This window comes from Tenrec ecaudatus, chromosome 2 (assembly GCF_050624435.1).
Source record: "Tenrec ecaudatus isolate mTenEca1 chromosome 2, mTenEca1.hap1, whole genome shotgun sequence".
Taxonomy (NCBI): domain Eukaryota; kingdom Metazoa; phylum Chordata; class Mammalia; order Afrosoricida; family Tenrecidae; genus Tenrec; species Tenrec ecaudatus.
Window position 1 is genome coordinate 137,892,696 of NC_134531.1, and position 26,918 is coordinate 137,919,613.

The following is a 26,918-nucleotide window of genomic DNA, read 5'->3' on the forward strand; positions in this document are numbered from 1 at the left end:
GCCTGCGAGGTTAGATGGACCGCACAGGCTGCCTGCGAGGTTAGATGGACCGCACAGACTGCCTGCGAGGTTAGATGGACCGCACAGGCTGCCTGCGAGGTTAGATGGACCGCACAGGCTGCCTGCGAGGTTAGATGGACAGCACAGACTGCCTGCGAGGTTAGATGGACCGCACAGACTGCCTGCGAGGTTAGATGGACCGCACAGGCTGCCTGCGAGGTTAGATGGACCGCACAGACTGCCTGCGAGGTTAGATGGACAGCACAGGCTGAATCCAACCCCACTGCTGAAATCATGAGAGTCACCATCAGTACACTAAAACCCAGCTTTGAAGATACTGCGTATCTTAAAGGAAAGAAATAAAGGCATTCTCTCTCTCTAAACCAAGAGAGCAGAGCCCTGTTAGGGAGGTGCAGGAAAGAGGCTGGGATAGCAGTATCCTAAGATGTGATCCCAATACAATTTTGAGAGAAAACATTTGAGGGCTGTAGGCACCTGACAGTAAGAATAAGAACTTTAAAATGTAGAACATTCTTTTAAAAAGAAAATGCTCACAATCTCAGTCAAATGAAACAAAGCAATAACTAAACAGTCTAAATGGTTTCTGTTTATAATAAGAGCAAAAGGAATGCCAGGAGAGAAAATCCCTAATAAATATTCTGTTTCCCAGTAAAATATTGGGTCTAGGCAATGCTAAAAAACCAAAAGTCGATTCCGACTCAAAGCTCTATAGGACAGCGTGGAAGTGCCCTGCGGTTTCCTCGTCTGTCCCTCTGTACAGGAGTGAAAAAGCCTTGTCACTCACCGCTACCGGGAGCAAGATGAAGCTAGCTGTCTGCTCCAGTCTTAGACACTCCATGTCAGGTGGCTGAGCCGGAATCGACTCGATGGTAAAGGGTTGAGGTTTAGGTTTACGTTAGAAAACAGTGCATTTACGGTGTAAAGCTTCAAGGACCAAATTTTAAAGCATGTTCAGAACGGTGTCCATGCTCTCACTTCAGTCCCACTCACCCGACAGTCCAATGTGTCTATGCCCTCCTATCAGGAAGCATCGATTAAAGATGTACAAACTGTCTCGATGCCAGCCCAGCCCTGGAGTCAAACCACCGTGAACCGTCCCGAGAACTCAGACTGTAGGGCACCCCACACAGGGTGATCAAGTACACGAGGGGACGTCAAAAAGGCTGGGGAAGCCCAGGACCTTCTCATTCCATTTCCCCACAGACCTCCAGCAGGGCCCCGTCTTATGTTCTACTGTGTTCTACTCTAGGAGAATGACTAGGAGCTTCATTTAATGCTCCAGAAGCAGCAGCACATTGGTTTTACATCAAGAACTTCTTTCAGTTTTGTTTTTGTCATCAGTATGAAAGACTTGTTTACAAAATTGTTACAGTCAGTAGAATTGCTAAGCAATGAACATTAGCAAACTAATCATCACTGACTTTCAACAGTACACTAAATACAGATCAGTCAACACATATCACTAGATCATAAAAATCTCTTTTTACAATTAACTCCATCCACAGTCAACATTGCCCAGAGACCCACCTACCTTTTTGCTCTTTGGAAAGCTGTTCAGCTTGGTCCCAAATTTCAGTGGCATAGAGGAAGTTAGACGTAACCTGAACATAGCTGGCTGCCATCTGGTGGATCTTCTGTGGAATGGTCACGGAAGAACCACTTGCTGAAGCACTGCTGGCTCCACAAGAGTAGTTTCCAGAATTGCCTGGTGACAGTTTTGGTGACACGGGGGAAGGCATCCCAGCGGCTTTGCTACACATGGAGACACGAGAAGCTCATTCATAAGGATAAAGTGAATAGAAAAAAATCAAAGTACTGCTGGTGCTTCTTACATGAAGGCTTTGAAATTTTAAAGATATTTTAAAACTAGAAACAGTTCCCGAGAAGTGCTTCTATCTTCTGAGTATTTACCTCAACAAAGGCCAAGGTGACCCATGATCGTATCTATTCCGTTTGTTTTAATGAATGGCAACTGATCACGAGAAGGGAAATAAATGCCACCACACGCCTTGCCTGTTGGTAGCCTGTCTTTCAAAGATTCAGAAACCAGATCGCCTCATCCCTAGTACAATTCCTTCTATTCTCCGCATACAATTATGTTATTTTTCAATTTCTGTGGTAGAAGGTGGGGTGGATTAAACAATTAACCCCCAAATTTATGGTGGTGAATGGAAACATTTTGATTTTGAGCACCAAAAACTCCAAAATCCCTGACAACTTCCTAGTTCAACCCAATTATTCAACGCTGACAAAAATGAATAGAGCTTCCCACCAACTCTGATCACCTAGGCTTCTCTCCAAGTATTTTTTGTTTCTCTGAAGCCATGGCCAGCGAGTCCGTCCCAACTCACAGCACCCTTACAGGGTCCAGCGGGACCGCCCGTCGTTTCCATGGCTGCGACCCTGCGTGGAAGCAGACTGCCACTGCTTCCCCTCGTGGAGGCCTGGTGGGTTTGAATCCCTGCCTTCTGCGTAGCAGCTACGCATATTAATCACTGCACCACTACTTCTAGGAAATAAGCATTAGCATGTTTAAATCTGACTTTCATTTCAGGAATATTCAAATCTACAGAAATTCCCAAGGTCATGACCATATTATAATACTCAGAAGACAAAAATCAAACAGAAGTTTTGGGGGAAAGGCCCTTTAAGAATATTTTTATCTACATTCTTCTAGAACTGTAAGTTCAGTTAGAAAAATAGCAAAGGTGGAATATCAATTCACATACACCAAATAACTGATCAGAACAACTAAGCAAAATACGAATTTCTCACGGAGTTTCTCGTCTTCACAGGTGGGAGGTAGGAAAGGGCTGTGGGCACGCAGGGGGAACTACAGCCATAGCCCTTGTATGAGATTCCAGCAGTGCCAAGACGTGAGTAAAGATGAGCCCAGGGTAAGGAATCCCAAGTAATTACAGAAATCAGACTGGGGGAGAAGCTGGGGTATTTTTGTAGAACACACGAGACTTTTGCAGGTAAAATTTCCCATCTCTGGTCTAAGCTTATATTCATTCATATATTCAACTTACAAATAATAGTAAGAGGGATAAAAATGATCACTTATTGGGATAGAGAACATAAAATACTAACATTAGGAATGGATTTAATTTTTTAAAAAACTAGTCATGTTCTTTTTTCTTTTTTTAAAAAAATTATGCCCTATCCATTTTACTTTTATCACAAACAAACAAGTATCACAAATGACATTTTATAGAATTAAAAGTTTACTTGCCTTCCCAAGCCAGGTGATGGAGCTTGAGAATTATTGTAAGAATTCTGTGAAGAAAATAAAATTCACTTATTAAACACCTACCGTTTCTCTACTTTTGAAGTATTAAATATCTTCAAAGCCTGGGCACAAACATCCCCAAGGCTCCATCAACACGAGAGCACAATGTGTGTGCGTGAAAAAGTACAAAGCAGCTCGTTCAAGGGACACCAGGTGTTTCAGGATCAAGATGAAGCATTCTATTCCCCTAAAGACTTACGGTCTCAGAAACCCGCAGGGGCCAAGTTCTAGTCTGTCCTACAGGGTTGCTCTGAGTTGGACTTGAGTCAATAGCAATGAGTGGGATTTGGGGTCTGGGAGGGGTATTCTGGAAAGACTCCACAGAGGAGGCAGAGAAGTAAGAATAAACCTGAGACACATAAATGGGCACAGGGAGGTGAGCCACCCATGTACAAAGACTGCAGAGGAGAGGCTGTAGGTGGCCCACCCGGTTTAGACAAGAACAAAGCGGGCCCGTGAGGGCTTTGCAAGCCCAGTGAAAGGCTGTGGACGAGACCCTGCAGGAAAGCTACCGAAGGTCCACAGCATGGTCAGAGTGGGACTTGAGAGAGAGAGAGAGATGTGTACTCTTGTGGGAACACCAGACATTTTAGGAAACTGAGATTAACAGTGTGGAGAAGGATGGCAGTGAAAAGAAGTGAGAATATTTTAAAAATATAAACTAAGTTTCATAATAAAAATAGATGAAATCTTCTAACATTTTATTAAGAGCTGCTGCACGTGGCCCTACGCAATGCAAAACATGCATTTATCATGTGTTTAGAAACGCTTCTAAGAAGCTCAAGTTACTTGACAGTTTTCAAAGAGTAGCTAGCTCTTCTGCTGCTGTGGGCAGGTCTGAAGACACTCTGGGGTTACTAAGGCTGGGGACTTTTAAAGTTTTGTCTTCCACTTACCTTCAGGTGCTCTGTCAGGGTCTTGGAGTACTTGAGAGCATTCTCCTTCTTCAGTTTGAATAGCCTCAGGTACAGCAAAGACTGGCATCGTAGGCTAGACAATGAGAGGAAGCCAGCTTTTTTTTACCAGGCAGGACACATTCAACTCTGGTCACTCGTGTACAGAAACACCTTCGACTCAAGGCTGACCATGCGAGCAGATCCTGACATAGGGTCAACACTCACGCGCTTTAGTCAAAACCAAAAGCTGTGTCCTGCGGTCAGACATAGCACCCACCCTGACGAAGGGAGGATGGTTAGAGAACAAGGACTCCCTAACCAGCTCCCCTTGCAGAGAAGAACTGCCCCAAAGGGCTTCTAGGGCTGCCATCTTTGTGGAAGCAGACTGCCAGATCTTTATCCTGTCGCGAGTCTGGTGGGTTTGCAACACCAACCTTGCAATTAGAAGCTGAGTGTCCTTAAACTCTAAGTCTTGCAAACATTTAAAACAAAAAGTCTAGCAAACTCCATTATGGTTGAGTAGTGCAACTTGAAGCACAAACCTTCATGCAGCTTACAAAAGCTGCCTGTCACTCCCACTCCTTCCCCACCTGCAGTCACTCTCCCCCTGCTGGTCCTCTGGTCCTTCTTCTTTTTTAAATTCATATTCCTTTCCAGCCAGTCCTTGTACGACTATCGACGTGGCCACAAGTACTCAGGAAGAGTCCATTATTTGTTCATTCCAGGCTCCCGTGCCTTTTTGAAGCGCTCTCATGTAGCTCCCTACGCTCTCTCAGTTATATATATCTTCTTCCAAAGCAGCTAATTTCTAATATTGTACAGAAATCTGATTAACGGCTGATTCCTCACACTAGACTATAAATACTTCGTGGAAGAGGATTGTGGCAGTTACATAATCTGTCAACTTGAGCGAAGGGGTGGAGTCTAGCCTGTCAATCAGGTCATAGCCAATGAGGCCTCTGTGTGGACATGGCCTTCTCCAAGGATTCTGGGAGCTCCTGTCTTCCTGTGGTGAAGTGGGAAACCATCTCTCTGCTACACATTCCTGTTGACAAGCCACATGAAGACACAGTGATGGAGCCAGAGCCCTGGAGCTGGAGGAGCCACGTGGAGACCAGCACCAGTGTTGAGATGCTTCCGCTGCCACTGGATCCACAAGACCTTCTACCCACTGGCCTGTGAGCTTCTTGCATTCAGCATCAAGAGGAATTTACAGACTAGTATTGGACATATGGGCTAATATCAGACTTATGGACTTGATCTGGACTGGACTGGGATATTTCTCAATATACAATTGCTCTTTTATATAAAGCTCTTGCTTATACACGAGTGTATAATTTGCTTCTCTGGTCAACCCGGACTAACACAAGGATCGTGTTGGTTTCATGCACAGCTGCCTTCCCAGTATTAAAGTATAAGACCTGGCTACAAATCAGATCTAAAACAGGTGAGCTGATGGGGTGTATCCCCCAGAGAGAACCAACAAGTCACTCTCTTCATCCTGAGCCACTGAAGGCTTGCTGTAGCTTCCTGCTGCGATATCTACCACACCAAGGTCAAGATGGCAAGTGTCAAACTTCGGGTCAGCCAGAACATGTTTCAAATGGGCTTCTACATCTGCTGCTTCCTATGGAAACGTATAGTGCTGACCTTGGAAAAACTTCAGGTTGGAGGTGCTGACCTCCTATACTGTCAAAAATCCACATATTAATTTACAAAGGGACTCCAAAAAGTGTGGAAGAATTAGACTGTCTTTTCATTCCATTTTTCCACACACTTTTTGAAGACAGACTCCTCCGTCCTGCATCACCAGGTACAGCACAGGTGTGCACCACACGACCTGCGCCGTGAGCTCAAAGTAGTGGTGCAAGAATCTGCGTCAAACTGTGTGGCGCTCCCCCTCACTGTCACCACGGGAGTCCGCGTGGAGATAAGCATGCTCACATGGAGAGGATCGTGGGGAGATGGTGCTCACAGCATTCTAAGAGGTACGTAACTGGGCCCTGGCAGTTCAGATCCAAGTTGCTCAAGGGTCCATTATATATGCACATAGGAGACGGCACCAAAAGAAAAGTCCAGCAGACAGTGCTGGGTGCTAACGCCAGCTCTATACCTCTATACCAGAGCTGTCCTCAAGAGGACAAGGAGCCTGCCAGTAGGAACCCTGTGTCATTTCCTGCTTTGCCCGTCAAAAACAGATTTATGACAGCGTTACAAGGTTGGCTCGAGGCTAACCGTCAGAAGGACATACAAAGCGGAATGCATGATGAAACGGCGCATCATCCAACAGCGGCTACAAGAGAAGCACACTTACCAAAGTACTGTGAGTCTTTTATCTGCAGCTGTAGCGTCTGGCGCCAAGTGATTCTTTAGCTTCATAGTGTATCTGTGAGTTAAAGTAAGAAACAGAATACTTCATCTTGATCTTTTAACTTCTCGTTCTCAATAATTAGAATCAACCCTGTATAAAGGCAAGTTTATCTTCTGGGATATCTGGTTCTGCTTTCCTTACCCAGGGACGACAAAGGATGGAGTATTTTCTTCAACGTCACGGAATTTACAGTTAATCCAAACCCCTGCCAACGAAGTAATGCTACACCAATGGCATGCCAGTGATTCACTTACTTGATGAGCTCTGCTGTCTCCGAATACATAGGGAATGGGGACTTGGATTCCTGAGCATTTTTCTCCAGCGCATTTCCACATTCAATGAAAGACACCACCGCATCGAGATAGTACACTGCCTTCTCAAACCTGTCGGACTGAAGGCAGGAGAATGAAGGGAGAGCCTCAGGCATCAACTGTAGGCCCACACAAAGCACAGTGACTACAGGCGCCTTGACTCGAAACAGACACGAGGAGAATGTTTACATACCAGTGCGTCTGCATTGTGCTTTAGCTTTTTTGCTTCTTGCAAATAATGGTCGGCTGAGTAACTTCTGCAATGTAAATTTTTATTAAAAACAAGTTGGTAAACATTTTCATAATACAAGTTCATTCTAGCGTCTAGTATTCCTCAACTATTATGGCCTCAAATAAAGCAAGAAGGCTATTACAAAACCTCTGTTTCCGTTTTTTTCTGACAAGCATGTAAATCAGATTTAGAGCCTAAATCATCTTGGTCAACTCATGGGACAGCTTCTACTCAAGAAATCAGAAATCAGGCTCCTTAGTATTTAATGCTAGTTGACCTCGAGTTTTCCAAAAGTTAACGTGAATAAAACATGGGTTGGAAAAATGACCTCTTACCATGATTTCAAGTATGTGCGCACATGTGTACCACACACAACGTTATTCTTTCTCATCAACAAAAGTGCCTTCTTTTCAATGCCGAAACAGCGCAGGAAGACTCTACAGACGGCCTGTCCTTTCCATCCCCGTGAGAGCCATGGAGTTAGCTAACAAAGCACTGCTTTGACAAGTGGGAGCCTTTCTAATTAAACCCTGACTACTCAGTGGACTCAGTACCACCCTTACAGCGGTCACCGCTCCTGCTCTCTGACAGAATTCAAAGGAGTTGCCTATGTCCTGACTAGCATCGTTTCTTAAACCTATGAGCAGAACAACAAAGTCCTGTTCCTCTCACCTGTCGTCAAAGGCAAGCTTTGTTCTCCGGGGCTTCGGAGCATCTGGAGTTGGTGTAGATGGAGGACAGGTAGAAGAACTGTTTGGAGCCTTATCCTGACCAAAACATAATGGAAGTATGTTAACAAACTGTGAGGATATGAAAAATTAAATGAAAAGTCCCTGTGAAAAAGCAAATGAGATGCCACTGCCTTCGGCAAGTCATACTCTTAATATAAAGCTTTAAACTTCAGAACATAAACTTCCTTTTTACAGACAGGGTTCATTACATAACCCAAAATAGTAATTCTAGTATTAATTTTGAGTTTTTCATGTGTCAGGCACTTGTCAGAATATAAGGTATACACACCATCAACTATCAAAATGGTGCTATTACTTAAAGTAAAATGTACTGAGTTACTGGTCAATGGAAAGGAACAGTGGCCATGCTGTTTACTGTGGGCGTAGTACTTGCCAGGCACTACGTTAACTGCATACTTCAGCACAGTGACCCTCCAAAACTTTATGAAATAGGAACTGCACTGCAATTAGGAGAGAATAAAGTGCCGTTTCCAGAAGGCTGTGTAACTTGGCCAAATTCTAATAGCTTTAAAGTGGCATTTTTGGGGTGTGGGTTTTAAACCCAGATCTGTCCAACTTCAACACTCAGGCTCTTCCTTCAGTTTCATCCCGTTTCCCAATAGCCACCCCATTCAACCCAATCTTTAGGAATCTGTATGCAACCATGAAGCAAAACAGCTTAACAACTCAACTTTTGCCACAAATGCCACATTATGTTGACATTTTAAAAATCTATCAATGGACAATATAATTCTACCACTTTTATTTAAATCTATTTCTAAAAGAACCATATAACTTCCCCACCCCCAACTTTCCCTGAACATTAAGCCTCGCAGTTCCATCCATCCCAGCTTACTACTCAAGGCACGGAAATCAGTACTGAGGTTTGAGAAAACACTAGGCTCTTTATGGTCAAGTTTGTGGGTTTATGAAATGGCTTCCTGAATATTACACTGTAGTATCACACTACTGGGACCGTTTCCCCCGAGGCTCTATAAACAGACCAATATGTGGTCTGAGGGAAACTGAAGTTTTCTGTAATTAAGAATAAGAATTTTCGCTTTTCGGCATGGCTGCAGCGGGCCTGGTGGCCAGACTGTTCAAGGTGCACCAAAGTCTGAGTTTGGAGGATACATAAAGGCCAAAAAAAATATGTCAAGAATGGCTATGGAAAACCCATCAGGACTGCAGCTACATGTGGAACCAAGAATTAAATCCTATAGGTGTAGCTGTCGGTGTATGCTCAAGTCCCGGACCCCGTGGTATTCTGCTTTGTATCAAGTTTGGCGAAATCATTTGGGGAAAATGAAACGTCATGAAGACAGCAACTGAAGCAAGTAAAGAAAACTTCATTTGACATTGAGACTTCGTAGTCAAGAAGAAAATATGTTTGGATACTAATTTGATGGGAAATAAAGTTTGTGTTTTTTTAAAAAGGATTTTCTACATATTACAGTAAATTATTATTTTTTTTTTTACCATGTTCTTCTCTTCTATAGACAAACCCTTCAGGAGCTGGAACCTGTTTAAGGCACACGGCAGTCAGAACAATTTACCACCAAAACAAACGGTAGAAAAGGTGTAAGGCTGCAAAGGTGGAAAACTTGCAGTCTGGAAAAACTGACAAGCCCAACAAGGTCCAGCTCTCACAGTACCCAAATTCTCTGAGTTTCACACTCCAGACTTTTCTCTTTCTTCTTTTTGGTGGGTGGAATAGAAAAACCAGCTAAGTTACAGAATTTATTTAATAAACGCCTATGTAATGACCTAAGGTCAAACCACCAAGATGAAGATTAACCTGCACAGCTGTTAAGTGCTGTATGTGCTTGAAATCAAGGTGGCCAGGCCGAGCTCACAGTTTGCTAATTGCAGAGCATCACATGACTGCATCCTATCTGAAAAGCATTTCCTGATTACCCAGTGAGCTCAGCACTGCATAAAACACAAAATAAGACACAATTCCTTGTCTTCAAGAAGTTGAGAGACGTGCTGGCAAGAGACAGGTGGTTTGTCCCTGTATGGGAGCAGAAGCCAATGGAGTGCATGAGCTCACGGACTTTGTTTTTACAAAGAAGGTGACAGGCTTCAGAAACAAATCTAGCTTCCTCAAATTCTACAGTGACAAGATGAAAAAGGGAGGGGGTACCAGCCAGCAGGCTAGGGGAGAACTGGAGCAGCAAGGGAGGCCAACAGAGCAGTGAGCCGCTTCAGGACAAGGAGCTAGCTCTCTAGGTCACTAGAAAAGTGTTCAGCTGGAAAAAAAGCCTTTTGTGTATCTCAATTTGAGAAGCTGCTCAGAATGCAAATTACCTCAGTGTAAAACATTTAATGACAGACCTTGAACTATTTATAGGCTTTTCCATATGTGTATGTGTGTGTATACACACACACATACACATATATAAATAATGAGAGGGAAATAGACTTATGTACTCATATCTATATGTTAAGCATTCAGGTTGCAGGTGGACACTGGGCCTCAACGCAAGTACTCCCTTAACACAAGAAAACTTTGTTCTAACAATCCGGCATTCTGTGACGCTCACTTTCCTGACACGATCGCTGAAAACAAAATGGGTGCATGGGCAAGTGTGGTGAAGAAAGCTGATGGTGCCCGGATATCAAAAGATATATTGTCTGGGACTTGAAGGTTTGAAGATAAACAAGGAGCCATCTAGCTCAAAAGCAACAAAGCCCACATGGAAGAAGTGCACCAGCCTGTGTGCGGTGTCAATGGGATCAGGTAACAGGCCTTTAAGACCCAGAATAAAACCATATCCAAGGTGAAATGAGGGTGGGGGAGAATGGAGTGGAGACCCAATGCCCATCTGTAGACAATTGGACATCCCCTCACAGAGGGATCACAGGGAATAGATGAGCCAGTTAGGGTGCAGTAGAGCACCAATGAAAAACACAACTGTCCTCTAGTTCTTTGGTGTTTCCTTCCCCCCACTATCCTGACCTCAATTCTCCCTTACGAATCGGAATAGACCAGAATATGCACACCGCTACAGATAAGAGACCACAACACAGGGATTCCAGGATAGATAAATGTCTCAGGGTCAACAAGGAGAGTAGAGATACCAGGAGGATTAGGGGAGGGTGGAGCGAGAAAGGGGGACTTAATCCCAAGGATCAACTAGAACCCTCTTCCAAGGGGACGAACAATGGAAAAGTGGGTCAGGGGTGATGGAGGATGATGTAAGATATGGTAAAAATAATCTATGACTTATCAAGGGTTCGTGAGGGAGGGCAAGCGGGGGAGGGAGAGAGGGGGAAGAAATGGGAAGCTGATTATCAGGGGCTCAAGTGGGAAGAGAATGCTTTGAAAATGATGATGGCGGCAAATGTGCTTGACGCATTAGAGGAACGTATGGATTGTGATAAGAGCTGTAAGAGCCCCCAATAAAAGTATGTAAAAAACAGCATTGAATGATCACATTTCAGAAGCATGACGAATGGCTTACAACAGTCTACCTTTTCAACTCTTTAAGCCTTTGCTTATTTAAGTCACAAATTATAATTCACTGAATTATAGTGCTCAAAATTGAGGTATTTTCTCAATTCTGTCTTGTGTACTCTGATTTTAGGGAGTTCCTCCCCGCCCCCTACCATAACCATTTCTTAAAGTGATTCAAATAACCTGGTAAACAAACTGAGGGTCAGTTTACTACAGTACAGACTTGAAAACCCTTTCGCACCCAATTCCTCGCCCACAAAGATGAAGGCTGTCCCCATACACTGTCACCAGTGCATCGTGAACACTCCCACTGGTAGGTCAACTCCACTTTTTTTCCTATTAGATGAATTAAAGCCACAGGGTTGCTTGCTCTATTTATGTAAAAAGACTTGCTTGTAAAATCTAATTGTAAAACATTCAAAGGCAGTTTTAAATCACAGGCAAGAATACAATCTCAACAGATGAAGCCATTTCAAATGAAATCAAGTTCCCACTGCCAAAACGTTCAGCACCAATTTCCCTCAGTTTATTAACTTCTATTCTAACTCACAGGAACCCAGGTGGTGCAGTGAGGGAAGCACTGGGTAGCTAAACTGGCAGCTCAAACCCAGCAACCCAGTCCAAGGGAGAAAGACGAGGCTGTCTGCTCCCGCAGACTCAGTCTCAGAAACTCAAAGGAGCAGTTAGTTCTACTCTGTCCTCTAGGGGTGAAGAACCCATGAGCTGGAAAAAGCAGATTCGCAGCAGAGGGCTTGGGTGGGTATTCCAATTACTGTGCATACTCAGGGCCTTATAGCTGGCCTCAGATCCCTGCCCTGCGTGTGTTCACCCTCAAAAGGGTGGAGCTTTGAGAATGAGCTGCACAAGCCTGTAGAGAGTGGAAAGTGGCTGCAAAAGCGTCCAAGCACGGAGAAGCCCAGGGCACTGAGAGGGCGTCTCCCAAGGCTCAAGCCACCTCCCCGTTACCTTGGTCTCCTTGGAGCTACCGGAAGTCCTCCCTTCAGGCTTCTTCTGCTTGGATGTGGAGGAAGCACTTTTGCTGCTGCTGCTGCTGTTCTCCTTGTTGCTATTACTGCTGGACTTGAGGGCGGAAGACTGACTAATAGTCCTCTTCCGAGAGCCATGCTCTGTTTTGGGATCTTTTGAAGGAACAGGCCCAGCAGGAGAAGGCAACAAATCCTTTTCTTTTGCAGCACTCTGTTTGGACGACCTGTCAAACCAAACACATCCCTTAATTCTCCACACAGGAATACACAGGGGGGTGAGGTCTTCCTTTGTGACCCACGTCATTACTAGCGCATAGGTCTGTAAAGAAGGATATGACTCTACCTTCCACGAAGATAAGCATCTTATCTGTCTCCCTCCCCCACGCCCATGGCTATTTGGCAAGGCCTAAAACAGGCCGGACCACACAGTAAGTACTCGGTAAATACGTGTTCAATGAACAAATAGATAAATGGTGAAGAAACCGATTCATGCTCCAAGTTAGCAACGTAGAAGACTCTTGCTAGCTACAAATAAACTTGCCATCGACCCAGAAAGTTATGTGCCCTCTTCTAACTGCATGCTTATCCTTATCCCACCAAAAACGGAGGACATGATTACATCTTAAATCCTTTCCAGTCGCATCAGCAGTAGCAGAAGCTCCCATGATGATAGTGCGTGCTCATGTGTGTGCACAAGTGAGTGCTTACTTAAAGAAATACCCCCAGAGCATGTTAGTAAGAGCAAATAATGTGCATCTATGAACAGCACCGACATGCATCAGGCTTGGGACATACTCTCTGTTGCCGGAAGGCTTGTGGCCTGCTGAATTCTTATCTTCCGTTCTGGGTTTCTTGCTCTCACTGGCTCGGCTGTCCTCTTCATTCTGGGCCAAAGACAACAGAGCAGCCTCTAGATTCAACCTTTACTCACCCAAAGGCCTTCCTCGCAGCAGCGTGCCCTTGCTGAACATCAGCAAGACTCTGACATCAAAATCAAATGCTGAGCCCGAGAGGCTTTAACACCGAGACCCATTTCCTGTGTCTTTTAGATATAACATTTTAGATGATAAAATGTTGGGGGGTGTTGTTCACTCTACTTTGAGACATAATTCACAATTAGGTTAAACATTAGTGTATAATTTACTAACCAATTTAAAACTCATCCTTTCAAAGTGTTCAAATCAGAGTATGGTCACAAAACTGAGAGGCTCGTCACAATCCATTTAAGAGCATTTTTGTCACCCCCAAAAGAAACTCTACAACCATTAGCAGTCACTTTCCATTCCCTCTCCGAGCACCCCAGCTCCACTAGTCTAGTCTCTGTCTCTACAGCTTTCCCATTCTGAATATTCTGTAGAAATGGAAAATCTCATGTCCAGCACTGGCAGCATGTTTTCCAAGGAGAGGCAGTACTTCCTTCCTTTGGCAGGCGATGATCTAATGCGGCTTATTCGAGCACTCATTAGGTTATGACTATTTGGGTTGTTTCTACTACTTGGCTGTTAGGAACAATGTGGCTATGAACCTGGTGTACACGTTTTTGTTAACATTTGGAGGGTGTGTACCTAGAAACAAAAGTGTCAGTTTGTAGAGTATTTCTCCCGCATAGCACTCTAAATAACGGCTAAGCTCTTGTCAGAAGGAGTAGCCCATTTCATAGTCCCATCAGCTTGGTATGTGTATGGGTTCCAATTTCTTCATATCCTGTGAATGCTGATTTCTCCTTAATTACAGCCAAGCCTAATGATGTAAAAAACCTTTCCCTCTGAAAAGCTGTGTGGGCCCACCTGTAATTTCTAATGCTACCATCCTAGGAGCACCTACCCCTTCCCTTTGCTTCAGAGTACCCAGTTACAAAGGACCTGTCATAATAAATTAGGCTGTCCCCAAACACAAAATGATGACAGGCAGACAACGCAGACACAGGAACAAAGAATCCACCTCCCTTGTCCCTCAGGTTCGTCTCTCAATACTACCTGCTTCTACCAAGGAGCTGTCTCTGACACTGGATTTCATGAACACCATGAATCTCAAAATCCTATCACTGAGTTTTCTAGTGTTATACACTTTATAAAATTAAAATTTTGACCTATAGACATGAGTATAAGGGTACTGAGGTGGGGAGAGAAGATATATAGGGTCTTTCTAGAAGGAGGACTTTTAAATTACTGTTCTACATATTTTTCAAGTTTTAAAAACAAAGGACTTCAAAAAGGTTGGCCTATCGATTTTGCTACTGCTATTAGTGGGCCCCTGACTCACGGAACACTGCCTGATCCTGGGGGTCTCCGTGACCCACTGTGACTCAGACGCTGTTGGGAAGCTTGCACTGGCTGATCCGCAGGCCCTTCTTCCCATTCTCAGTCTGACAGAGCAGCTAGAACTTGTTTGGGACCATGAGAGCTTCACTGGCAGATGCTGGACAATGAACCACGCTGGGAGGCAAGAACTGTACAATGGGACCACCACTCGCCCCTTGAATTTCTTTTAAGAACATGCAACAAACACTCTGGTTAAAACACAGCGGACATTTTTTTTTAAGTCCTAGAGGAAACACCCTATTTTTTTCTAAACAACAGAGCCACTTATATGGAAGCTGCCATTCTGTTATCTGATAACTAACTTTATAACCAAGTCTACCCATCTGAGGCCATGGGCTGCAGAGGTAGGGACTTACGAGGTAAGAGAGGTATCCCTGTACGACAATAATGGAAATTTGCAGGCTATATTATGGGAAGGAATAGGCTTGTTTTCTAGAAATTATTCCCTGGTTTTTCTGAATAGGTACACCTGCACATAATTCAAGGTGGCTTTGAAAAGTACATGGAAAAATTCTATTATCTTTTAATTCCATTTTCCCAGTAACTTTAAAGACTCGTGCTGTAGTTTTGAGAAAAGGAGGGGGATAAAATCCCTGGCTCACCTTTTAAGAAAATGTTCTACCTTGTTTTTCGTGCATGTGATTCTCAGGCCAACTGGGGCTGTGTTCACCAGTTCCTCGGGGAAGGCTACTCGAATTCCTAGCTGTTCACTTGCCTCAGACTGAACCACTTCATTCTTTTACAGCCATACCCACAAGTATCTAGCAATGCGTCTTCTTCAACACAGAATATTAAAGTCCACTTTCCTCAAAATTTCCCAAACCTAGCTTTTAAAAAAAATCATTTTATTAGGGGCTCGTACAACTCACAATCCACACATAATGCGTCCATGGTGTCAAGCACATTTGCTGCCCTCATCATTCTCAAAACATCTGCTTTCTACGCGAGCCCTTGCTATCAGCTCACTTTTCCCCTCCCGCAACCCCTTCCTCATGAACCCTTGATAAGTTAAAAAATTATTATTACTTTGTCATGTCTTACACTGTCTAACGTCCCCCTTCACCCACTTTCCTGTGGGCCGTCCCCCAGGGAGGGGGTTATATGTAGATCCTTGTAATCGGTTCCCCCTTTCTATCTAGTTGTTCAGCTGTTTTCATTATAGGAACACTATTCTCCAATCATATATTCAAAAATTTTCCTATTTCCTAGGCCTAATAATACATGATTTTTTTATATACGTCTCTTATATGTTACAAGTATATCCACTAATATAAGTGAACATATGGGGCAAAGTTATGAAAATTTCTTAGCCATACCAAACAAACACGCCTTGCAGGAATGTGTTGTTTGGGTCTGGTGGCTCAGGAGCACAGTATCAAGGGACATCATGGCCCACTGGCACAGTATAATCCTAAGACAATGTTTTACACACAACTTTGGTGATTAGTGCAATTACTGTTTCTTGCTGTCTGGAAGCAAAGATGAGTAAAAACACTTGGAGACACACAATGGACCGTGCAATTTACAGCCTCCACGACAAAGACCAGAAGAACCAGGTGGTGCCTGCAAACCTGCTTCTGCGGACTGCTCAGAAAGGGGTCAACACAGGAAGTCCTGAAAAAATGGGGGTGGGGGTGGGGATGTAAAACAAACCTCAAAATAATCAAAAAGACTAGGATGATTGGTCTGCTTGAGAGTGGCAGGATCCCTGAGACTATAACCCTCAGACACCCTTCAAGTCTGGAGCTGAACTCAAGAGTGGCTTAACTTTCAGGCCTACACAGTAAGCAGTAACACAGGGAAGGTACAGATCCCTCCAACAGTCAGCCACATGAGAGTAAAGGGCAGCATGTGCCCAGGGATAAACCTATAACGGCACAAGGGATCAGAAAGACAAATGGAAGGAAATGGCAAACATGGAGAGGAAGTGGGGAGAGTGCTGTTACATTGTGGCATTCCTAACCACGGCATGGGTATGAATTGCTGAATGGAATGTCAATTTGCTCTATATGTAAACATTCACTCAAATCACCAAAAAATGTCTCTATATATTTGTTAAACTTGGTCTTAAACACATACCAAGTTTTGCCTCAAAATCCAAATTATCTCGAAGTATATTTAAAGATGAGCTCTAGCTAAGCGCAGTGAACTGGCGGAGTTCTTAGGAATGTGTCAAAAGCAACAGGCTCACTTTTTAGCTGGAACACGGAAGGGGCAGTAATGTAAAACGTGTGACTTGGCTTCGGGTAAGACATTAAGCGAGTGGAGGGGACTCTAACACCTTGGTGTGTGCACCTCCAACTAAAGGACTCACACCAGCAGCCTAGGAGAGGGCGGACACTGTACAGGCTCTCTTCTCACCAACACGCTGGCAGCACTGGAAACCATCACGGCATCTAGAGGCAACAGAGGCACGCGCTCTCAAGGAACTGTTCCGGCTCTAGCTTCAATGTGGCCTTGGACTTGCCCTCTTTTGCTCCCTTACAGCTCATGAACCAATTTGGAGGCTTACTGATATGTGTACAGTGCTTTGGATTCGGAGGCTCAGAATCAAACAATAAAAACCCTTAACAAACCTTATGTTTCCTCTTGCCTTTGTTGGAAACCTTTTCTGAGGACTGTTTCTGAGTCTCTCGCGTGTGCTTTTCTGGCACATTTTTCTTTTCCCCCTTGGGTGGCTCTGCTTCTTTGTAAGGCTTTCCTGGTATTCTGGTCAAAAGATTCAGGTCAATCTTCACGATCAGTGGGTACCTGTCATCAGGCTCACTGAGGGGCGAAAGGAGCTCCTTCTCTTCCATAGGAGAGAACATTCGTTGCCGGAAAAAGCTGTCCTCCTCCTCCCCGGAGGAGGGCTTCACGGGAGTCCTGCTGCTCTCGGGGTACTTGGGCGTTTGCGAGGAAGGAGGAAGGCTCTCGCTTTCATCCGAATCAGAGGACGAGGTATCGGTTTCTATGATTTCCCTGGATTTTTGGGAAGATTTACTTGTGGACTTGTATTTCTTTTTCTCGGCTGTCGGCCGAGGGGAAGATTTGGACTCCTTCTTTAAGTTGGGCTTCCTCGAGCCTTTGGTGGCTGCCTTGTGTCTGCTGGAGGGCATACTGGTAGCCATGTCCACCGGGGTTTCACTTTCAATCTTCAGGCCTCCTCGCGGCTCTTCAGCAGCTGCCTTCTCCGCCTTTTTGGGTTGTTTTTTGCCTACAGCTCTCCTCTGGGTTGTGCTGTCACTCTGGGCAGGAGACTTCTGTCTCCCTCGTCCGCTTTCGGATCCCTTTTGGATCGTTTTGGAGTCTCGCCCTGGAGTGGCAGAGCTCGTTTCTTTCGGGCCCGCTGTGTCAGGGTAGCTGTTGCCTGCACTCGGTTCCCGGCCTTCCTTTTTGTAGCCTTGCGATGACGGGATGTTGCTATCCACGGACGACGCGGGAGACACTTTGTGGGGGTTCACTTTATTCAACCAATTATCAAGCTGCCATTTGTTTGTTGGTGGTGGTTCAGGCTGAAAACAGAAAGAATTACTGCTTTTATTGATACTGAAGCTTTCTTCCTGGTCTGTACATAAAATGCCTAAAATAATCACAAAAACATTAGCTACCAGGAAACAGTAAATGGTTCTGATGAGCCCAAAGCAAAGGGCTGAATACTATTTGCTCTAATCATTTGAATGAAAAGAGAAGCTAAATGTCATATATGCCTTTAGAAATACCAAATACTCCTGTGAGGAATTCAACTTCAAGAGGCATTTATAACAAATGACTGTTTACCTCTGAAAATAAACAAATGATGTAGGGAACAAAGATTTTCAACATTTTTCTTAAGCTATATATTTTCTCAAGTTTTATAGTAAAACTACCCAAGAGTTCTTTTTTATCCACACCAACAGAAAACCCTGGATTTACCCTGCTGAGATGAGAAAAGTAAAGCTCAAACGTAAGAACTCCAATAGGTCAGTGACTTGCAATAGGACCTCAAGCAGGTCCTCATCTAGACAAAATGTCTGCTCAAGTAACAGGGAAACAAGTATCTGGGCCTCGTCTGAGACACAGGGCTCAATTTCTTTGTTTCAGAATACATAACCTTTCCCTTCATCTTTTACATTGGAGTCAGCTCTTTAACTTGATGCCGCTTCCAGAGAGCTGGTGAGGGCCTGCGAAGGGCCCTCTGCCTCCCTCACCTCAGGAGATGCACTCTGGGATGGCTCATTGGCCTCACTGTCACTGGAACTACTTTCGCTCTCTGAGTCAGAGCCAGAGCTGCTTTCAGATCCACTGTGGCTGCTAGAATCATCTCTGGAGTTATCTGCTCCTTCACTGTTATGGTGTGAAGGCTCAGAATTACTGGAAAGGATAAAACATAAGAATGATCAAACAGGGTTAATCTGTTGCTTTTACAGTAACAATAGGAAAGTACCCAAATTAACAACCAACTCTCACTATTTATTGTTTGTTTAAAGAAAATAATTTACAGTCTGTACTGTTGTTACCAGTCTAGAAATCTAGACCTTTGCCATAAATGAAATAAATGCTTCCTATAAAAGTTTCCGATGTGCTGTCCGCTCTGAAGCTGGTGCCTGCAGTGTGCCCCTGCATCCGCCCGGCTCACAGGAGCTACAGGACCCAGTAGAGCTACCCACGGGGTGTCCTAGGAGGAAGGCTTTCAGAGAGAAAGCTACCGGGGCTTTCCCCTGGAGTCAAGGCTGGGCTCAACCTCCAACCACTTACCATCCGAGATGTTAAGGTGCCAGTAGGTGTGTAGCTATCACTCCTTTAAAAACCTTTTTACTGTATTATAAATTACCTACCACAAAACTCAACCACTAAAAATGTACAGCCAAATGATACTTTTAGGCAATTTACAAGCAATGGAATCAACACAATCAATTTTATCATTTAGAAGGCCACCTATCACATCACTACAATGATCATGGAGTGGCCCTATCTCTCTAAAAACAAACAAATAAAAGGAAGCCTACCTTCCTGGTGTGCTCCTTGGCATCGTCTTATCACAATCCTAAAATTAAAGTAGGAGAAGAAAGTCTTCAAGTGAATAAATAGCACTCTATCTGTTTATTTTGAGAAACAGCTGAAATCATAATAGAAAAACTGGCTTCTCTGACGTTTGCATGAGTATTTACTTGACAATTATGACATACTGCTTTTACCTAAACACTCTTAACTGTCAGGACAGGGTCAAAAGTTTTGTCAATAGTCCTTCTCGTCAACAATGGCATGCTTTGTGAATACATTCCAATCCATGACAAGTATTAAGGAAATGCCAATGTTTTTTAAATGATAAGAAAAGATGAAGATTTAGGGCGGGGAGGCAGAAGATCACAACATTACAGTATCGGGAAGCATATAGGAAGGAATTTCATTTAATAATGAGGTCATAAGTATTTTAATCATATATTCTTTTTTGCGACACATTTTTAATGCAGTTTTTTTTAGCATTTTATTAGGGGCTCATACAACTCTTATCACAATCCATACATAAACATACATCAATTGTATAAAGCACATCTGTACATTCTTTGCCCTAATCGTTTTCCTTTTTTTTCTTTTTTACATTTTATTAGGGGTAATCATATATTCTTATAAAATACAATGAGAACAAATACTGTATGAGACTGGCAAAATCATATAGTAGTACACACACCTGTTCCCCATCACTGTCTTCACTGCTGCTTAGTTTTAAGTCATCTTTTAACATACTAGAGGGAAAAGGTAGAAAGGATTGTTATTTTTGGAACTATTTGTTATGGCATACCAGAGCACTAAAATCTTTACCAATATTCCAAGAGCAATCACTGTGGTAGCCAAAAATTTAGTTGTAAACAAAACAAAATAAAAATAGTTAAGTCTTACTCTGTTGGGTTTGGTTTATATCCATCCAGAACAGAAAGGAGGAATTTATCCATTTCACAAGTTGCAGCCTTTCCATAAAATGTTCATGTTTCTTTTCAAATTAAAAAAAAAAACTACCTTTCTATAAACGTTTTATTTGCCTCTATTATCTCTAAGGTTTTCTTCATTCCGTCGCATTCATTTTCCCTTTATAATCAAAACAAAGCACCCTCATCACACTCAATAGTCCACTAAAGAAAGAAACCATGCCTTAGAAAGAAGGAATAACACTCAAGTGTTAAGCAAGTCTCTTTTTTGGTCTCCAATGCTACAGGAAGAACGTTTTTACAACTAGTGGCAACCAACTAAGTGGTAGCAAAAAAAAGGGGGGGGGGGAATGTAAAAGACAAGTGTTCTTTTTAGATATATCACTTTTGGGTAAAAAACTTGACTATATAATCATCTACGAATGAAAAATACACAAAACCAAAAAATTTCAGGTTCTCAATCTTTTATATTCAAATTCCAACCAATTAAAAGTATACACACATACAAATATTACATATAAGCTAATAGTTTCTAGAATTTGTTTTTGAAAGTAAAATTAAATATTTAATTTTTCCCTGGGGCCACAAAATCAAAAGCCTTAAAATTAATATCTGCATAATGAACCATAAGATTTTTGTCTTTTTATTTATTTTTTTAATCTTTTTATTGGGGCTCATAAGGCTCTTATCACAGTCTGTACATACATCAATTGAGCAAAGCACCCTTATACATTCGTTGCACTCGTCATTCTCATAATTCACCTTCCACTTGGGTTCCTGGAATCAGCTCGGTTTCCCTTTTTTTTTTTCCCCCTCCCCCAGATTTTTGTCTTTTTATAGGAAATATTATTACAAAGCTTAGGGAAAGGTGCAATTAAAAAAGTTTTAATTTCATTACCAGTAGTTTCCTTACCTTTCTTCTCAATATTTCAAGCCAGTCAATCAGAAGGAAATATTACTGTCTCACTCCAATAACTACTTAAATTCTCTCCTTAACGTTTAACCTGAGTTTATACTGTTGAACCAAATAAGTCCAGCATATGGCACAAAAGACTACTTGAAAATAACCTATGATTATAAAATTATGAAAAGCTCCCAAGATTGGTCCAATTAAGTGGGTCAGCAACAAGACTTTACTTTTCATCAAGGATTCAATGCATTTCTCTGACTGATTTCCTTACTCTGAATTCTCTCAGCCCTCAAATGATTTAATAATAGCAGCTCAATGAACCAGGTTACACAGTGAATATGCCAAAGCTTTCAGCAGATTGTTCAAGGACCTGATTGTTTTTGTTTGCTCAGCAACTAAAGTGATAATGGGCACAAATATGGTAGAATGCATCAATTCTCTGCATTTCAGTAAATAACACAATGAATAGAAATAGAATTTAAATTCTTTAGCAGTGAGAGTAGAGGGCTTCTTATATTCCTATTTTCATTCTCAGTTCTATGTTCAACTGAAGGTTAGGCTGAGGTTAACAGCATAGTTAGTGGCTACGATCAAGAGAGCTGGTGCTGTGAAAGAATCTGCTTATAGCTGGAATTTATTGTAATCCAATATAGTACCATGTTACATTAAGATATGTTTATATTCCTGGTCCTGTCTACAAAATCAAAATAGGAAAACATAAAGACAAAACAAATTGTGTTGCTTCATAGGAGGCAAGTCAAAAAATGTTATAAAAAATCACAGAAAACTGTATTAAACAAAAATAGCAAATTGGTGAAGCTCTTGTTTCTCCACATATCCTCCATCTAGGTCTACATACTTCTCCAGGCTGTTTCTAGCTCTCAAAGGTCTGCGCCTTCCAATTTACAACACACAGAAACTGCAGTTTAGGAACCCTTGAGGGTCTCCGATTGTGTTCCGCTGAGCGGTGGGTGTGGGGAATGAAACAGCTGAGGGTCTGTAGGGGATTGGGCAAGGTTTCCCGAGGAAATTCTTGAAGGACAGCCCTTGTTACCCTCCAAGAATGAGCTGGCACACGAAAAAAGCTTCCACCCAACTGTTGTGGCCTTTTTAATCACCAATGCAGTTTTCTGCTTTCTTACAACTGTTTCTGAACCCTATAACGCTGGAATTTTTAATTTCAGGGGGGAAATTTGTTGTTTTTATTCTTTACTTTCACAGTTATATTCTTTTACTTTCAATATATTAATTAATTATATTCATTAAATGTTACAAAAACGTCGTGCTCGGCATTATAGGGTTAATTAGCCCCCATAATCATCCTGTGTCATTTGATAAAATCTATTAAAATGACCCTTCGGCAAAACCCCAAATAGTCATCATAACCTTCCGATCTGACCTCTCTGCCATGCATTTAATTGGCCCTGAAGATCCTGTTACAAGACACTGTTTTGATAGGGGGAGAAAAATTTTTTCTCAAGCACCCTAAGGAGACTAAGACAAGTGTATTAATCAGGAAGAAAACTTCCTGCAGCTATCCACTGAACACAACTGGAGCCCTAGCAGCAAACTGTAATTACCCCTCATTCACAAAGGCAGCATGAACTATGTTGCTTAGTGCATTGAAACAGGACAAACAGGTGCCTAATATTCCGCATTTAGTGGTTAAATGAAGGGCTAAACTAACTCAGAGGAAGAATGGTGCCTTTTTCCATGCCTTCTTTATTAAGGGGACTACAAACACACAGATGCAGGTAACTGCGAGAGAGAAACATTGTGACCCTAGAAAAGGCAACCCCCATAGTCATGAGCACAATCAGGTCCACTACCTGTCATATCAAGAAAGGCTGTGATTGGAACTGAGCCACACCCGCGGTCTCTGGCTGCCTTTCCGGCTGCCATGGCAGCATGATGCTGTTAGGAGAGAAACATGCAGCTCCACAAATCCTAACCTACTTACTATGTGGTCCTTTACATAAAAGTCTGCCTAGTCCTGCCTCAAAAGGTTAAGTACATATTTATTTCTACATGCTGTTCAAAATACCCAGATGCTACAGACTTGCAGAAAAACACACCAACATTAAACTTATTAAGAAATACACTTACGATTTAGACTGGTGTCCATTTGAAGTCTTTGAAGAAGGATTATATCTTTCTAGAACAAAAAGAACGCAGAAATAAGCAACATGTAAATTGTCTGTCAATTTACACTGTCAAGTACCTACCCGCAAAAATTAAAACAATGATACATAATTTTTCATCCAACTGGTGACTTTTTATGAAGTATGACCATGTAAGATACTAGGTAAGCATAAAGGCAGGGAGGAAAACAGACATTTGTGTTTGAGATATGCTCATACAATTTCTTTTGAGGGAAATCTGCTAATATCTATGTTATCGACATTTAAAATACATCTATCCACTTATCAAATAATTCCAATGGTAGGAATTTTCAGGTATAATGGGAGGAATACACATGTTCACACGTATACACAAACAAGGCATTTTTTCAGCACGGTGTGTAACACCAAAATGGAAAATAACTCAAACGTCTACCAATGGGAGACCAGTTAAATAAACTGCTGGCAATCTGCTTCCACAAAAACTGCAACAACACCAACAAAAAAAACACCCCATGGAATTAAATTCTATAAGATGACCATAGTTAGAGTTGGCTCAAAAGCCATCAAGTTTGGTTTTCATACCATATAATTTTAAGATTAAAAACAAGAAGGTACAGCTTTGTTTAAGAGAAACAGAATAATATAAATCAACAGAAAAACAGCTTCGGGTCTTATTTCCAAAAGCGTTGGGAGACAATGGGGATAGAACAGAAGTAGTGAGACTCTACCTTAACGAAAGGTGAAATGGTCAACTTTCTGACCGATCACCAGTCATTTACGCAAATCAACAGCCTTCAGGTCCCTTTCTCTACAGCAGAGCTAAGAAATCTACATAGAATTATGGAAAATCTGTTCATAAGAAATAACCTTTTAGTTTCACTTCTAAAGAAACACTCTTTTAGTTTCACCTCTTTGCTTAATAATTACTAAAGATCATAAGCCAGGAATCACAGAGTCCCATATTTCCATCTCCAGACATAGCTTACCACTAGTATAAGTACACTTTAGTATGTCAGAAGGCATTGCTCTTGGAACACCGGTTTTATTACTGAGGTACATGGTGAAACTTAGACGGGCACAATAGTTTCTAACTTCCATCAACCTGCACAGCCACGGTCTCTTGGGATGAGATTTGAATTGCTTAATATGCCTTTGCACTCAAATTCTTCTAAGAGGCCAAGGAAACAGGAGTGAAGGGTAGTACGCAGCAGATGTCACCTTTCCAAACCTGAGGGCTCAGAAAAGCACACAGGGAGTGTATGGTCAACCACAATGACCCCTTCTTGCCTGAAGTTCACTCCTATAGATCCAAGTCATCTTCAGGAAAAACGTGGAAAGACACCAAAAAGGTTGCTTCTATGAGGTACCACTGAGTTGGCTCCAGCTCGTAGTCACCCACTTCCCAGTCCTGCATCGTCTTTGTTAGGTTTAGTCCTGTAGATCGTTTGTTTCATAGCCACTGTGTCAATCCACCTCATTGCAGGTCGTTTTCTTAATTACTGACCTTCCACTTTACTAAGCATGATGTCCTTACCAGGGACTGGTCTCTACTGAATACATGCCCAAAGTACTTGAGATAAAGTAGCACCATCCTTGCTTCTAATGAGCATTCTGCCTGTATTTCCTCCAGGACACATTTGTTCTTCTGGCCATCCATGGTCCTTTCAATATTCTTCACCAAAAGCATAATTCAAGTCATCAAATTCTCTGGTCTTCCTCATTCATTATCCAGTTTTCACATGCATATGAAGCCAATGAAAATACCGTGGCTCACATCAAATGCACCGCAACTATCAAGTGGTATCCTTGCTCACTAAAACTTTAAATGGGTCTGTGTAACAGATTTATACAATTGTTTGATTTCTTGACTGCTACTTCCATGAGCTTTGACTTTAGATCCCAATACAATGACATCTTTAACAACTTCAACCTTTTCTCCACATATCATGATGCTGTCCACTGACCCAGTTGTAAGGATTTTTATTTTCTTCATATTGAGTTTTCATCCATACTGAAGGTTGTAATTTTTTATCTTCATCAATAAAGGCTTCAAATTTTTTTACTTTCCCCAAGAAGGTGGTCACCTGCATATTGCAGGTTCTTAATGACGCTGCATTCCTCCCTCTTCATAGAGCCCAGCTTCTCTGAAGAACGACTCAACATACAGCCTGGTGGAGGAGGGTGAAGGGATGCCACGACAGCACACACCCTTTAAACCATGCAGTATCCCCTTGCTCTGTTCCCACAGCCTCTTGGTCTACGTAGGGGTACATTATGAACACATACCATATATACTCGAGGATAAGCCGACCCGAATATCAGCTGAGGCACAAATTTACCACAAAAACTGCATTGAAAATGTGCTGGGAAACTCGGCTTACACATGAGTACATACGGCAAGTGTTCTGGAATTCCCGTTTGTTGCAATGTTATCCATCGTTTGTATGATCCAAAGTCAAAGGTCTTTGCATAGTCCATGAAACATAAGTAACATGTCTTAACCAGTATCTACCTGACATCAGCCATAATAATCCTCCTTCAATGCCCCCTTCTGAATTCAGCTGGCATTTCCAGTAGCTCCCTGCTGATGTACCACTTCAACCATTTTTTATTTCTCTTCAGCACACTTTTTTACTTGTGTGCTATGCTATAATAATATAAATAAAAATTTTCTGTATTCTGTTGGGTCACCTTTCTTTGTAGTGGATACAAATGTAGATCTCTTCCAGTCAATTTACCAAATTTCTTGGCATCGGCTAGTGAGTGCTTACAGAGCTGCATCAGTTTGTTGAAACATTTCAACTGGCATTCCATCAATTCCCGGAACCTGTTTGTCAGAAATGCCTCCAGTGCAGCTTAGACTTCTTCCTTCTTGATCGTATCAAATATCCTTTGAAATAGGTGGTTGCTGACCAATTTGTTTTGGAACAGTGATTGCGTATTCCTTATATCTTTTTTCAATGCTCCTTGTTTCATTCACTATTTGCCCGTACAATCCTTTGCTACAGCAACCCGAGGCTTAAATTATTTCTTGAGTTCATCTTGCGATATATATGCTGAACCTGTTCTTCCCCTTAGATTTTCTAATTCCAGGACTATGCACATTTCATTATAATACGTCACTGTGTCTTCTCTAGTTGCCTTTTGAAATTTTCAGTTCTCTTACCTCATCATCTTTTCCATAATGTGGAAAAAACAGAACTAAGCTACTCAAAATTCGAAAGTAAGTTTCAGTGTTCTCTGACATCCGCTTTGCTCACTCCTTGCCTTCCTATCTTTATATTGCTTTTCATGCATGATGTTCTTGACATCATCCCACAAACCATCTGATTTTGAGATGTTCATCAAGTAGAATACCAAAGTTTAGAACTATTAGTCT

General features: G+C 42.3%; 1 protein-coding gene across 2 annotated transcripts in view; it reads right to left on the reverse strand.

Moving 5' to 3' along the window:
• Positions 1 to 26,918, reverse strand: part of AFF4 (ALF transcription elongation factor 4) — a 97,486-nt gene that overhangs the window by 3,127 nt on the left and 67,441 nt on the right. For both annotated transcript variants that reach the window (XM_075541537.1, XM_075541536.1), the window contains 14 exons: positions 23,523 to 23,571; positions 20,272 to 20,326; positions 19,589 to 19,626; positions 18,791 to 18,953; positions 17,198 to 18,115; positions 13,096 to 13,184; positions 12,281 to 12,524; positions 7,796 to 7,890; positions 7,085 to 7,148; positions 6,835 to 6,971; positions 6,524 to 6,595; positions 4,210 to 4,303; positions 3,257 to 3,300; positions 1,553 to 1,773 (listed from right to left, as the gene is read on the reverse strand). In XM_075541537.1, coding sequence (XP_075397652.1) covers positions 1,553 to 1,773; positions 3,257 to 3,300; positions 4,210 to 4,303; positions 6,524 to 6,595; positions 6,835 to 6,971; positions 7,085 to 7,148; positions 7,796 to 7,890; positions 12,281 to 12,524; positions 13,096 to 13,184; positions 17,198 to 18,115; positions 18,791 to 18,953; positions 19,589 to 19,626; positions 20,272 to 20,326; positions 23,523 to 23,571 — 2,283 coding nt within the window. The remainder of the gene's footprint in view (positions 1 to 1,552; positions 1,774 to 3,256; positions 3,301 to 4,209; positions 4,304 to 6,523; positions 6,596 to 6,834; positions 6,972 to 7,084; positions 7,149 to 7,795; positions 7,891 to 12,280; positions 12,525 to 13,095; positions 13,185 to 17,197; positions 18,116 to 18,790; positions 18,954 to 19,588; positions 19,627 to 20,271; positions 20,327 to 23,522; positions 23,572 to 26,918) is intronic.